The 15,279-nt window shown below is 38.3% G+C and overlaps 1 protein-coding gene and 1 long non-coding RNA gene across 4 annotated transcripts in view; one reads left to right on the top strand and one right to left on the bottom strand.

Moving 5' to 3' along the window:
* LOC106560801 (COUP transcription factor 2) lies at window positions 1–10,244 on the bottom strand. Of its 3 annotated transcripts, none has more exons than XM_014124108.2 (3): window positions 9,944–10,244; window positions 4,686–5,213; window positions 1–2,659 (listed from the first exon to the last, which is right to left on the bottom strand). In XM_014124108.2, exons 1-3 carry the CDS (start codon window positions 9,978–9,980, stop codon window positions 2,385–2,387), a joined length of 840 nt encoding a protein of 279 aa, XP_013979583.1. In that variant the 5' UTR covers window positions 9,981–10,244; the 3' UTR covers window positions 1–2,384. The 3 variants fall into 3 exon arrangements, with proteins under 3 accessions (XP_013979583.1, XP_013979581.1, XP_013979582.1); XM_014124106.2 differs by lacking the exon at window positions 9,944–10,244 and adding an exon at window positions 6,220–7,455 and having other exon boundaries at window positions 4,686–5,231; XM_014124107.2 differs by lacking the exon at window positions 9,944–10,244 and adding an exon at window positions 6,220–7,450.
* Window positions 9,065–15,279, top strand: part of LOC106560802 (uncharacterized) — a 19,526-nt gene continuing 13,311 nt past the window's right edge. The window contains exons 1-2 of the long non-coding RNA XR_001318674.2: window positions 9,065–9,572; window positions 14,756–14,852. This is a non-coding gene — a long non-coding RNA (uncharacterized lncRNA). The remainder of the gene's footprint in view (window positions 9,573–14,755; window positions 14,853–15,279) is intronic.

Raw genomic sequence — 15,279 nt, forward strand, 5'->3', positions numbered from 1 at the left:
TTTTTTTCAAATTCATAAATTATAATTTAATACCAAGAACAAATTTACAGCAGAATGCTTGTTTACAATAAGCTAACACAAACAAACAAGAATTGTGTTCAACTATAAACTTCCACACACACTCACATATATCACTTGCAATTAATAATCATAATAATCATAATCATTAAAAAAAAGTATCTATACGTTATCAATACCCTGCAGTCATATATTTTTATATATTTATATAAAAACGTGGGTCAGTTTAAACTGTTCATAATTACAATCATGTATCATTCTCTGGTCCATATGTGGCATGGAAACAGCCAAAGAGCACTGTTCAATCACCTACACAATATGATCCCTTTTTATCCAACCACAACATGGTGTCTCGTGTGTTGAAGAAAAGCCCCAAAAACAAGGACACATTTTTTTCACACACACTCTTACACACTCTCTCTCACTCACCTACTCTCTCTCTCTCTCTCTCTCACTCACCTACTCTCTCTCTCTCTCTCTCTGTCTCTCACATGCGCACACACACACACACACACACACACACACACACACACACACACACACACACACACACACACACACACACACACACACACACACACACACACACACACACACACACACACACACACACACACACACACACACAAGGCATTTGTCACAGACCAAAGGAGCAGAACACTAAGTCAAAATAGCTTTCCAGACCAGCTCACCCTGTTTAGTCTTAGCCTATTGTTGAACATTTTGTTTCTTTTTTAAATACAAGGGCTAGTGTACTGAATGCACAGATTATATCTATACAGTCAAAAACATTTACATTTATATATATCAAAGGTAAAATAGGTTAGCGACCTGTGGCCATGCATTCACAGTCTAAATACATGAAAAAGAAAACATTTTTGTCTTAATATGTATATACATTACAAACATAACTTTCAGTGATACTAGCTAAGTCTGCCACTGAATTGAAGACGTTGTATTACCGAAAAAATAGCAAACACAGTTTTTCTTAATCACATACTTTGTATAAAGGAAAATTCATTGAAATGAATTGACCTATATTTACAACAATACTGCCTCTAATTAACGTTTTTCAAGTGAAATACACAAGCATAAGACTGAAGTTTCAAATCTAATAGTGTTCCCAAAGTTGTATACTGAAACAACGTTTTGATTAGAAATTACTTCGCGCTTTTCAGGCACTTAATGCTTGCAGTGTATAGAGGGTGACATTTCAGGGATGTCATAATAATACTGCTATTAAACACTATTCCAGCTGTACTTAAAGGTATATGACCCTTGACCTTTCCAATTTCAAAACAAGGTATTGTATGGCTAGATGTTTTCATTGATGTTTAGGCCTACATTGCAAGACACAATGTTATATGCGTTACCTGCCTAAATTAACATAATAATACATTTGCATCTACATTTACAAGCCACAATCACCCTTCAATAGCTAGGCTTCATACATTTTTTGAACTGTCTTTACGTTGATGCAAAACATTTCGAACTGGGTGCATATGGGGATGCACAAAGTTGAAATGGGTTCATAAAGCATAGCCTACATACTGGTAACCGATATCACACACTGTTCAGCAATAGCTGTTTTGCCTTGAATCTTCTATGAAACGTTAAGAGCAGATGTGGTTCGACTGGCTCAACTAAGCAGTGACAAAACAGGGCAACCCTGGAACATAACGTCTATACTCAATTGGAAAGAGCAATGATTTAGCTGGGTCAGAAAGTTGAACCTGAACTCCGAAAAAACACCCTTGTCCAGTTTATTGTGTGTCATTTTAAGAGTAAGTGCGTTTGCAGCATTAAGCATGTAGTTATAAGCATTTTCCTATATTGCTGTGGATTTAGTTTTAATTCTTGAAGAACATTTTATATTACTTAACTGTTTCAAAAGAAGTCATGGTTTTAGAAAAGAACACCACTGTACTACAGAATCACATAGGCCGGTTTGGAACCAGAAAGGAGGAACAAAAGAAAAGTACAAAAAACAGCTAGATACATGGACACAGGACAAGTAATTTGGAAAAAGAAAACGTACTTTTTTATTTTCTCCTAAGTTTTTCCAAATGTTCATTTTAAATGCACTTTATAGTTTCCATTTTCCTTTTGAGGATTACCAAAATCCTTTTCCTTATTTTTTTTCGTTTTCTTTTTTCTTAAAAATGGATAAGAAGCAAGTTGTTCCGAATGACACTGGGAGCTTGTATCTGCATTTTGAAAGTTCGCTGAATGTCTCAATTTTAAAATTCACAGTCATTTACAACAATGTCTTTCTTTGTGAAAGCAAGCTCTTGTAACAGCCGTTTTCCTTCAACAAAAGAAGCGCTAACCATTGTAGTCTTACCCCCTTTGTTCATTCCTTCTGCTTACTGAATTGACATGTAGGGCCAGTTAAAACTGCTCCCCGAAAGCAACATATCCCTGATGAGGGTTTCAATTGGGGTTTTACCTACCAATCGGACGAAAAACAATTGCTCTATGACCGATGAAGAGACTGTGCGCAGCGAAGGCAAGCGAAGTAACAACTTCCCAAATCGTGTAGGCTGGTTGGGATACTGGCTCCGAACATATTCCTCCAGGGCGCACTGTGACTTCTCTTGCAAACTTTCCACATGGGCCACATCTGAGAGGCCACAAGCATCTGAAAAAAAAGCAAATTAACTAAAAATTCATCACACATTTATGACAGAACACTAATAGAAATGCTCAATACACCTCTCTTTGGCTATACGGTATATTACGTGACAGGTGCGCTTAAAAATGTTAAGTAATTTAGGCTGTTTGTAAATTTCAAGAAAACATCCCCCTTTTTCGGTGTTAAATTTGGTCGCTGAGGTGTGTTAGTAGCCTATAACATAACCTATTTTATGTTGATTAAACAATAAAAACCAATCAAACTGCATGTGATTACCATAATCAAACAGCAAGTATTGGCCTTTAATATTGTCATCATTATCATACTCAGTTGGCCTACATTGTTTTATTGTTAAAGAAGACACCCATCTGTTTGCGAACATAGGCTATATTTTGTTGAATTTACATTGCATACGTTTTCTTGAGAAACTGTCTCATAATCAATAGCCTATATCATGTGATTATTAATGTCACTGTAGCGCGGTGTATAAGAACAGGCAAAGTCATTATTTGTTGCCTTATATTTGGAAATTGTAGGGTATTGTTTAAAAGAAACTGGACAGGCACTGAACTTAATGCTTACATTTAAATAGGAGTAACTTACAAATGCTTACATTTAAATAGGAGTTTGGGTTAACCCACACACACACACACACACACACACACACACACACACACACACACACACACACACACACACACACACACACACACACACACACACACACACACACACACACACAACGCACGCAGAGAGGGAAAGAGAGTTGTGACATGGTGACCTCTGTATTGCGTTTTGATTTGGCTTGAAGAAGGGCTAGAAACCGAAACTACCCCTAACATGGATAGTACTAACCAAGTCACCTTAATAACCAAGAAAAATGGCGGTCAATGATATGTAGCAGTGCAAACTCTACATATTCATTGAATACATTGAATACATTTACTACACGCAATATAATTAACATATATTGTTTAAACCGCCCAGATATTTTTGTAGAATAGGCGAGGCATAAGCCAATAGCCTAGTTTGTAAAATGTTGGCTATATAAAATAATACAATGTTGTAGGCCTATTGTAAAAACAACTTATCAATTAGATTAGTCATTGCCTAATTCATCATAGGTCTGCATTTTCACAGACCTATGTAATGTAATCATATAGCAGGGAAGTCTAGGTCATGACCCAGTTCTGGAACAAGTCCAAAAAAATGCATTGGATCCCTAGATCTCCCTAACAGAACAGAGGGGAATTGAAAAGTATTTTCCCACAATAACTTAAATGTCCGTCATGTGATCAGGCTAAATGTGGTAGAACGGAAAATCGTTGTTATTATATTAATCAAACCGTCAATAAGATAAACTATTCCGTACAATTTCTGTCCCTCCCTGGCTTGAATAGGTTACGTTGTGTGCTGTATGCCGTGGTTTAACAAATGGAGCATTAGGCCCGTCTTTCCTTTGCTATACCCCTCCCCCTTAGAGCGTGACATCATTAATATCTGTCAATGTATTATAAATACAAACAAGTGATTCCACATAGGCTATATACAATATTCTTAAAGGTAAGTAAATTATTCTCAAAATCTAATTTTCAATAAAATATCGACAGTTTGTTTGTGATGGCATGTCTTTACTGAAATACTAGTTTAGTGACTTTTATGATGTGGGTCAAAGTTATCTTTCAGAGCAGCCTATTTTGTTGACAGCGTGTACTCAGAATGTAAATTGAATCAAGTGTGTGGCTATGCCTGACCAATCAGTAAAGGCAAATGATGGGCCATTTTATGACTAATGCCCAACAGTGCATTGATATAGGCCTACAGGCGGTTAGTTGATAGCTTATATGCTTTTTTTCCTCTATGGGATTTTAGGACAGGCCAGGCGTTTGCAAACTTTGCTCTGTTTATATATTTCATTGCATGCCTAGCCAAGATTGTTTTCAAACGGGGAAAGTTCAAGCACACGTGACCTAAACACATTCTCATACTGCATAACTGGAAATGTAATATTCTGATGCAATTTTGAGTTTACCTGATGTGAAGAGCACAATTGCCTTTAAGCAGCTGTATTCAGCAGAGTCAACGTGCAAAGCTTTCAGCTTTTCCACTTGTTCTTGGAAGATCCTAATGTGGTCCATAAATGCGACCACTCTGTCCGCAGACATGGGGGAGGCATGTAGGCCAGCCGCCGCCAGAAGTGGAGCCACATGGAGAGGCATGGAGCACTGTGCGGCGTTGAGCACAAATAACTCACTCCAGGTCAACCGCAGAAGAGCCACCTGGTCAGTAATCTGAAGGTCTGGAAAGAAGGGGATATTCCTGGCCCACTCCACGGCGCTGAACAGCATCCTGGCCGCCAGTTCACATATGTTCTCGATGCCCATGATGTTGTTGGGTTGCATGCATTGACTGCCATACCGGGACGTTGGGTAGGGCTCCGCTCTCAGCAGTAGAGAGATATATCCGGATAAGTAGGAATGGCAGTGGAGTGGGTCCCCATTTGTCAAGGCGAACTGGCCATGGTGTGGCTGTGTGGGTGGCATCCGTCCCCGTTGCACCGCTGCAGTAAAAAGAGAAACTGCAGATATTGATGCCTGAATTCTACACATCAAGAGACATGTAACCCTTCTGATAGGACGCTATGGCAAATATTGTTACACTATAAGCAGTTCGAGGAATACACTTGCTGAATACGAGTTTAGACATTGCTTTTGCTATTCAATTGCTATGATGAAATCTATGGATCCAACATTATAAACAAAAACAATAAGCCTACATAGGTTACAACAATTATAGCCTAACAAGATGTAGGCTATGCAAACAATTACTTTAATTACTGTAGAGATCGATACAAGCATAATGCCCGAAAAAGTCATGATGCTCTATGGAACATTTTAGAAGAACAAATCTGTATTTAACATTCTAATTTTGTTGTTGGACTACAACAACATGAGCTAACTGAATAGAAGCACAAAGGCAAGGCAGTTATTGCATGTTGTAACCCTTAACCTACTTAGCAATCTAGTCGGCTAATTTTATATTGACTACAATTTTCGACTGATCATTGAATATAACAATTCTAAAGATACACATATGCCCTTTTCTATGTACAGCTCAGTTTTTTGGTCGAGATTAACACGACACAAAGTGTGGGATCTAAAAACGCTGTCTCTTCACTCCACACTCGCCATAATAGCGCTGTAGCCGCTATGTGCTTGTATTCAAATACAGACGCATATCCATTTTGTCTCTTCCAAGAGGACGGTTCAGCTCTAATAATCTACATCCAAACTCGTATGACTATTGTTTCTGAAGGCCACATTATTACTAGGGAGCTTAAAAAATATAACTCTTTAATCGAACGCGAAAGGGGAGGTTTGTTATGCTCGGTCTAGAGCACTAAAAGCAGGCGGCTCCATTGCGTGCTTCGGCCGCACAGCCTTGGGAAGAAGAGTCGGGGAGAGAATAAGGGAGACGGCCACACATACAATTATTAATTAAGATAATAAATTAATCGCACGACATACAGGACAAATACATCAATAAGAAAATAAAAATTCCAATACCTTCCCGTCTCATGCCAACTTTCAGGCATTTTTTGAGGCGGCAGTACTGACACTGATTGCGATGGTGCTGGTCAATGGGACAATTCCTGTTGGCACGGCATGTGTAACTGAGGTTCCTTCGTACGCTCCGTTTGAAGAAGCTTTTGCACCCCTCGCAAGTAAACTGGCCATAGTGTTTACCACTAGATTTATCCCCGCAAACCACGCATTCTATGTGCTGTGGCTGCTGTTTCTCCGACTGCGTCGTCTGGTTTGTCGGCGTAGACTGTACAGTGTTGTTCGGGGGTCCTTGGACTGGTGTCTGAGGGGTCGGAGGGGCGACCTGAGAGCCTGACAGATTCAACTGAGGGGTCGGAAGGGATAGTCCTCCTTGAGATTGCGAAGAAAGGGTACCTTGGGTCTCAGCCACATCGTCCTGGGAGCCTCTCCACACTACCATTGCCATATCTATCAGTCAACGTAAGGAAACTTTTTGTCTGCCGTTTTTGGTTTCGCCGTGCTTGTTCTCTCAAAAGAATGCAGCACGCTGTAATCAAAATGAATAGTCAAATAAATAAATAAATGACAAAAGCCTACGGATGTCGATTGTCCGTTGAATCTGGCGAAAATGTTAAATTGTATTGCTGTTATAGACGATGCTAAGCACACGTTTTAAAACTGATGTGATGGCGAGCTGATTCGCAGCATTGCGCTTAGAGGCCAAGTCCAGGGGCGCTTGCAGTCAGCCATTCAGGAGACTCGAAATGGAGAAAAAAAGAGCAAATGATTGCAATAATGAAATGAGGTAGCCTATTCAAGAAACGAAGCAGTAAGTTGAACGTATAGGCGACGTGACAGCAGCATAAAACACACAATTGATGTAGGCTACACACTAGCAGCAGAGCGCTATCAAGTTCCAGCTCAAGTCATGAAGAAAATCATCAACTGGTAAAAAAAATATTGCTGCTTCTCCCTTTTCTTGTGAGGTGGTGCGAGCAGCAGCGCGCAGCTGAAGCCAATGCTATGAAGTCAACTCTCCGACAAGCAAGTGATAATAAAACAAAAAGATCACAACTTATAGAACCTCCTTCATGCACGGAAAAATAATTTGAAAAAGAACAGAGAATCAAAGTGATCAAATATGTTAAAAAGGGTGAGGTTAGGAAGTGATTGCGAATTGTAGGAGCTGGGCTAGCAGAATGCTTTCTCTCTGATCAGCTCACTGAGCTCTCTATATAGTGAACTTTGACACGACTGCTGCAACTTAGCACACGTTACCATGGAGATGAGCTGCCATATAAGGAAAGTGACTGTGTTTGACTGGTCAGAGCTCACGGACCTCCCCCTGAACCCCATTGGCTAGTCGGCACTTGTGCTACTTGGTGCCTTGCCAAAGCAAGGATAGGTGTCGAGAAGATGCTTGGTCCTAAAAGGAGACGTGTTAAAGGAGAGGACCATGCTTCCAATTCACCGATTTTCATGAAATACACATATAAAGTTCTAAATGTTCAATGATTACATTCTCTGACCACGTACTGTTTCTTGGTATGTGTTTGCAAGTTACTGAGTAGCCTAAGTGAGTGGGTTGCCTAATAAATGTTTGCCTGAAATGTAATAGTCTGAGAGATGTGAGGATGGTATTTTTGCGTCTGATATATGTCTGATATTGCCTCTGATATAGCCTATGTCTGATATATATCAGACACCAAAATACCATCCTGACCTCTCTCAGGTGTAGCCTATATATTGCGTCTGATAAAGGCTTTCATAAGATGCAGTAGCATATAGTGCTCCTGCATTTAACTCAAACTTCTGCATCTAGCCTACCATTACATTAGAAATAGCCGAATGCAATAGAAGTAGCCTATCAGAAGTTGAAATTAACCATTATTATAGGTTATGGCTTCGTACAAAAGAAATGATGAACAATTACGGCATACAATTGAATGCAGGATATGAATCTGTAAGTGAAAATGATTGTTAAACCATATTGAAAATTGTAAGTCCTCTCGTTGCAACACATTTGTCTATATGCTACATAGGCTTTCTAAATCATATGTCCGGAGACTCATCTATCGTGAGCTGTATGAAAGGTGCTATACAAATAAAGTTAGGACTATTATAATTATTGTATTAGGCTGATTCAGGCATATTATCAGAAAACTTAGCCAACTTGTAAGTCGCTCTGGATAAGAGCGTCTGCTAAATGACGTAAATGTAATGTAAATGTATGTTCAATCACAGTGTTGGGATGGTCAATTTTCTTACAGTATAATCTTATTTCCGAACAGGCTACATCACGGTTTCTTTCAGTCAACTTAGGCAAATGCCTATTAGTAGACTACTTCTGACTGAAAATACAGTTTTTGATACTTCTGGTTATGATGATTATGAATACGTGTAGGCTTCACATTTGCAGGTATATGATAACATTGCTTTTCATAGAGTTACAGTAAAGGAAACCCAAGCACGAGGGATTTTAATCATTAGTCTATAAAATATAACATAGGCTATCCTATATGAGAGTTGAGACCTCTCTCTTAATTTAGAAAATCCGGAGCTATGATGAGCTATTGTTTTATTTATTGGTTCATGATTCTAGGCTATAACAACATTCATGGACTGTATTGAAAATTATTAAATTATATCATGATAGTATAGATCTTAATTAAATGTTTCTGCCCCAAAAATAAAAACTCAAGGCTCTTTAATTATAGGTATATCCTAATCTTCAATTTGACATAATATCACAAATGCCTGAGTGAATGGTGTTTCATTTGAAGACAAAGCATATCTATGAAGTTTATGGCCTAAAGTGGCCCCTATGTGCTCCTAGAAGTTTCTAGTCTGAGCATTTTTAGCTGGTACTTTCAAAATCACCTGGGTCTGTCAAAGTTGGGTCCTGTGAAAAATGTACACAGCTAAATGGAGCATATGCTGTCAATACAGCAGACAGGATCTATTACAGTATCTGAGTGCCCCCTAGCGTATGTATAGTTTCTGCCTCAAATCAAGATTCAATTCGGAGGAGCCTTCCGACATGAAAACTGCCTGGGTCTCTCGTCTCTCACAGTGACCAAAGTAGCGTGCGCCCATTTCTAACTGATTAATGTTTAAGAAAATGTCTTCTTATTGACTTGGACGTCATCGAGGTATGCGTGTTGGTCACTGTTTCGTCTTTTCATAAACATAGCCTGACCTCTGTAGGCACAGGGATTTTTTGTATTTTGCTTTTAATCATTGATTGATATCGGCTGATAATTGGTCTCGAGCGTAACACTTTGATTCTAAAGCAAACTGCATGGCCTAAATAATATCATCGTCTGCAATTTATTGTATTGTTTTATTGTGGATTCTACTTGACCACTCCATTGGTGAGTATGAACATTTTGGCATGTTTGTTTCATTAAGGAAATGTTTGAATGTGAAAACATGCTTGGCATTAGGCAATTGTCTCGGTCGTAAATAAAACGACTATCAAAATTGATATATCAAAAAACTGTTTAGTCATAAAACACATTTTTAACATAAAACATCACAAAAACCTCATGAACCTTACCAGGCGCAGGCATAACGATACAATAACGCATAACATGCTAATTATTGTCTAATTAAATGTTAATTGGAATACATGTTGACCAGAAACACATTATGTATACACCTAAACCCACCTATATGTGTTAAAAAAATAAATATTGTGAGATTATTGTAGACAATAATGTATAGGCTATTCTCACAAACGTACCAAATGCATAGGTCGATTCGTCCGCAGCGTGATGCATCTTCTGTCTTATCAGAATATACTAGTCTTCTCTTTCTTTTCGATATAATGTCGAGAATAGACGGGAAAGATGTCCTTTCAACCAGATGGAATGAATCACAAAAATACTTGAGTTTATTTGAAGAACAATAAGCAAAAAAACGTAAGACTGACAAAGGATTAATCACAGTCACTACATTTTTAAACTTATGTGCTGAACTTAAACCTTGTAATGTAAATTGTCTTGTCTTCATAACATAAGTAGCGGTTGTTACGGCTGTCTTTAAAAATGACAAAAGTAAAACAGCAAGAAAATGCTCCTGTGCGTGTTTTTCTGTCCTACTGTAGGCTAGGCTATGGGTTAAAACGCGCCTGTATGCCGCTGCTTTTTGTGGGCTGGATGGGAGGGGTGAAGTCAGACTACATATAGTCAGACACCTGTCTGTTTGTATTGAAACTAGGGATGCTTTTATACATTATCGCTTCATTTATGTTAGAATCATGAATGTAAATCAATTTGACAACAATATATTATGAATCGATGAGCTGACAGAAGAGGATAACCAAAACGTGTAAAATGTGATATAGCAAAATGGCAATTAAACACATATGTTGAAAGCTAAATTAATTAATTAAATGAAACATAAATTAATATCAGTTTTAGATGGCAGATGCGGTGACACAAAAACTATTATTGTTATTATTAGGCTATAATTATTATTACAGCAATGATACCGGTAACAATTGCAATTATTGGTAGGCCAATTATTGCTGTTTTAATATTATGACTATTATTATTTTTGTTGAGGTTGACAAAACACTAACTGTTGTTATTGAACAGGGTAAGAAGAGGATTGCTTTCAAATAGGCGCATTTCAATTGACAGATATAGCTTCTCTGATAATAGGTTCTCATCCTCATATGTCTACAAATGTACTTCCATTAACACACAGAGAGAAAGACAGGGAGGGGGAGGGGGAGAAAAGGGGGAAAGAGTGTGATGTGACATGACCTCTACAGAGAGAGAGAGAGAGAAAGAGAGAGAGAGAGAGAGAGAGACTAGATGGTTGTAGATATGCAGTTTTTGATCCTAAAACTGAAGTTTACGTTTTCATATGGCCTTATTTGCCCTTCACGCATTCATATATAAACCGTTACTTTTGTAGATCAGCCGGTATAGGCCTAATGGCTCATGTCTGGACATCGAAAGTTGTAAAGAAATACAACTAGTGGGCCAACATTCTATGTGATGTTTTGTGAGTTGAAAAGTAGGCTACTAAAATCTTTGTCATACACTTTTTCACATTCTCTGGATAAAAGTAGGCCCTCTGTCTATGAAGAATCAATGATAGAGTTACAAAAAGCATTTTCTTTCTCTGTGCTGGTGCACTTCTTGTGTAAAATGCTCTCCTCAAGACATAATCTCAAGCAGAGGGGCACAGGAAGCCACTATACGCAATAGCGCACCTACATGGATTAGGACGAGACTCGAGGATGACGCTGACTCGCCACACTAAATAGTTACTGATCACACACAAATTGCAGGATCTTTAACGATTTGTCATGCTCATAGCACGGAAAAGCGGTAAATCACTTTATTATTGTTTGTAAAACAATGCGCGCACAGATGAGCGCAGTTCGATAGAGAGTGAATGGCCGAGTCACTGGTTGAGATTCATGGTCGTCCTTTGAAAAAGCTTTCACTCGTGTTACAGGTTAAACTAACAAATGAAACGACAGTACACCTTTTGTTCACTAAAATCATGTGTAGTCAATGAATTGACGGACATTTTGAATAATGTGTCGCCTACAGCCCTACTTGTTGACGGAGCTGCACTCAAACACAAAAGTATATGCATTACCTCCTAACTTAACTATATTTTTATAGAAAAGGGGAATATATTCTGAATAATAATGTAGGCTTTAAGGAGTCGGCAATACTGGAATAGTGGGATCAGGCAGGGGCAGGTTAGCCTCCGTGCATTGGGGAGAGGCGGCAAGACAAGGATGAAAGTTCACTTTAATCTTATCTTTGCCTTCAGCAAGTCCTTCAGAGGGATACTGACCTGAAGGTCTCTGAGATCCCAGCCTGATTAACCCCTCCAGACCCGACTGGGTGCAAAGGTTAACCAGGCTAATCAAGTTGAAGAGGCTGATTGAATTAGATGACAAGGAGTCAAGGGGGAAACAACTGTCCTTCCCCAAAAAAGTCAGAGGCCAACCACTGGCAACACTTTAGTCTGTGTGAATCTTATTCTATAACCTATTGGCCTATCAGCAATCCATAAAGTTGAATAAACAAATGTCCAGTTGAATCTCCACAACAATTATGCTAGTGGTGAAGTATTTACTTGGAAGTTATTAATTAAAATCTATGCATAGTCATAGCTCTGTATTAGAGAAACAAATTATACTTTTTTGTAGATAGTGGAGTTCCTTATGTTCTCTTCACCTAATTTCTGAGCATACTAGCGTACTTTTTTATTTAACTAGGCAAGTCAGTTATGAACACATTCATATTTACAATGTACTACCTATACCATCCCAATTGTACACCGCCCTATGGGACACCCAATCACAGCCAGTTGTGATACAGCCTGGATTTGAACCAGGGTATCTGTGGTGATGCCTCTAGCACTGAGATGCAGTGCCTTAGACCGCTGCACCACTCGGGAGCCCTGTGTTGTAATGTAATTTGTCCTGGGATATAACTTGTATTTTTCCCTCGGCCCTCATTTCCCTCCAACAGAATTGACATTGATTCAATGGCTCTCTTCAGTGAAGCAGTTTGACAGGTGGACAGACAGCCCTCACAAATGAGCTCTAATAATCTGTGACAGGATAGGAGCTCTAGTGGCCCTGCCCTTTATTGGTCTTTCTTCTTGAGTGACATGTCAACTGTCCTTAAAAACAAACATGTACGTTTCTCAACTTTCTCTTAAAAACATAGTCATGCAGTCTCACATATGATTCTAATCCCACTATGATAACGTTTATAATGGACCATTCAAGTGGGGACGTTATGGTCAAATTCATGCTTCTCATTTTCAGAATATTAACTTTGTAGATAATTTAGTACATAAAAACATGAAACATGAAGTCCTGACGCTTTTGCTATACGTGGAGTGCAGCATGAGAGCACATTGTTCTGTGAGGAACGGCTCTGCCTCCATCTCCATAATTCCCAAAGCAGCAGAGTTGTCTTAATGCTGAAGGTAATGTTGTTGAACAAATTACAACATATTTGGGCATCAAGCCAGACTTCTTTGCGGATAAAAACATGATTTTATTTAATTTGGTTGTAACTGTATTATAGGCTATTGAATAGTTACAAAGATTAGAGGAATTACTTTCAGGGATTCTTAGTGTGTCTTTTACATATATACTGTATAACTTGATGCTATTGTAGTACTTTAAGGTAAACTTAGTCAATTGTATCAACTATTATAATCTATACAAATAAGGTTGCAGTGTCTCATAATGCTATGCAACTTCAATTATTCATTGAAATGTTGCACTTATTTATTATGCATATTTGAGATACACAATCTACTTGCAGTGTCATTTTATTTGTCCGGGTTTCTACCATTTGTAAATGTTTTTCTACATTAAGCATGATTACAAATTATCATTTTGATTACATTGATTTTGAATATGTGTACTTTGTTAAGGCATCTTGTGTGTATAGCAATGTCATATCTACACCAACATCTTAAACATGACTGATCTCATGAATTTAGCATTAAAGCAGTGTTTACTGCAGTTCATAAATAGTTTGTTCTTGAATATTCATTGTTTAATAGTCATCAGATTATTTGTCCATCTTTAATAAAACAAATCAGATTAAAGTAGAATCTTCTGTTGCTTTTAGGTGAAAGAGGAGATTGTGGGTAAAACACATGCCAAAATGGCAAAGAACTGGGCAAAATGAATGGTAAATAACATGGCTACATGTGCCCCTGAAAGACAACATTCATCGACGTTGTAAGAAATCAGAACACATAGTGGCTTAACATTACATTTGAGGAATGGTTAAATCTCATTTGGGGTAAGGGAGTGTAATTGAAAATAAAAATACAGGTGCAGTATATATTATAATGAATGGGCAAAATGTCAACCACTTGGTGTGTTAACCATCAGCAGCACACACACATAGTTTCCTCTTCGTATGTGATGTTTTGTAAAACACATTCTTATTCAATGAACAAGTACTGTATATCCCTAATGATTGACTCTGAAGTAATAAATGATAGTGTTTAAAGGCCTGCTCAATAAGCTGTATGTGTAGAGTACAGTATATGTGTATGGGGGGGTGGGGGGGTGGGGGGGCGTTCTGGGTGTTTATGGAGTTCATTCAGCAGTGTAGACTACTCACTTTGCTCTCTATGTCTGTTTGCCCTGCGGGCCAATCTAAGAAGGCAGCAGTTTCAAGATAGCTCACAGAGTTCGATTTACCAATGATGGATTACCGTGTCAATTTAAACAGCAATGGATTCATTTGTTTCAATGATCTCTCTTTAGGCGGATTGCCAGTGTGCTTTCTCTAACATCCACTACATTTCCTATAAATGTTGGGTATAGTTGAAATCATGATGATTATGATGTATATCGCCTGTAAAAGAGTTAACCTGTTTAAGTGTTGTTATGGTCTTTGGAAGCCAACAACCAGCTATGCTTTTTGTCCATGCTACGACCATGCTGCTATTACTGTGTAATAATAATATCTGAATGTTTCTTTCTCTGACCAAATGTAAGCATCACATTTTTTTTCTTCACCCAATGAACCCCCCCCCCCAGGCGTTAAAGGCTTCCAGCACTGCTGCACCATTCAGTGGTGACCTCCAGTTGACAGATCTGCTCCTGGCTTTCCTGAGTGTCAGACTGCTGAGACATGGTAGGGATGTGGCCACCTATTGAAATGTGATGGTGAAGATTAAAAGGATTTGTCAGTGTTGGGAAAAGTGTGCTTTGGTGTACATTCACTTTATGCCAAAAGAGATTGATTACAGTAATTTTTTTATTTGAAGGCCCAATGTGGTCATTGACTAAACTATTGACTAAACTTTTGACTAAACTAAACTAAATTCTGAAAATCATGTTAATTGATGAACGTCACTGAATGATTCTACATGACCTGGTGTAAATAGCGTACACGTGATGACCTTTTGCAAAACTATATCACAGATAATAGATTATGATGTAAAGATTTGTAAAAGCATTATAAATTGCTTTATTGCAGATCTTATGTTTCCATGTTTTAACAGAATGTATAGATTTACACCAATACTAATGAAAAATACTATCTTTAAATTGTAGATCAC

The sequence above is a fragment of the Salmo salar genome, chromosome ssa10 (assembly GCF_905237065.1).
Source record: "Salmo salar chromosome ssa10, Ssal_v3.1, whole genome shotgun sequence".
Classification (NCBI taxonomy): Eukaryota; Metazoa; Chordata; class Actinopteri; order Salmoniformes; family Salmonidae; genus Salmo; species Salmo salar.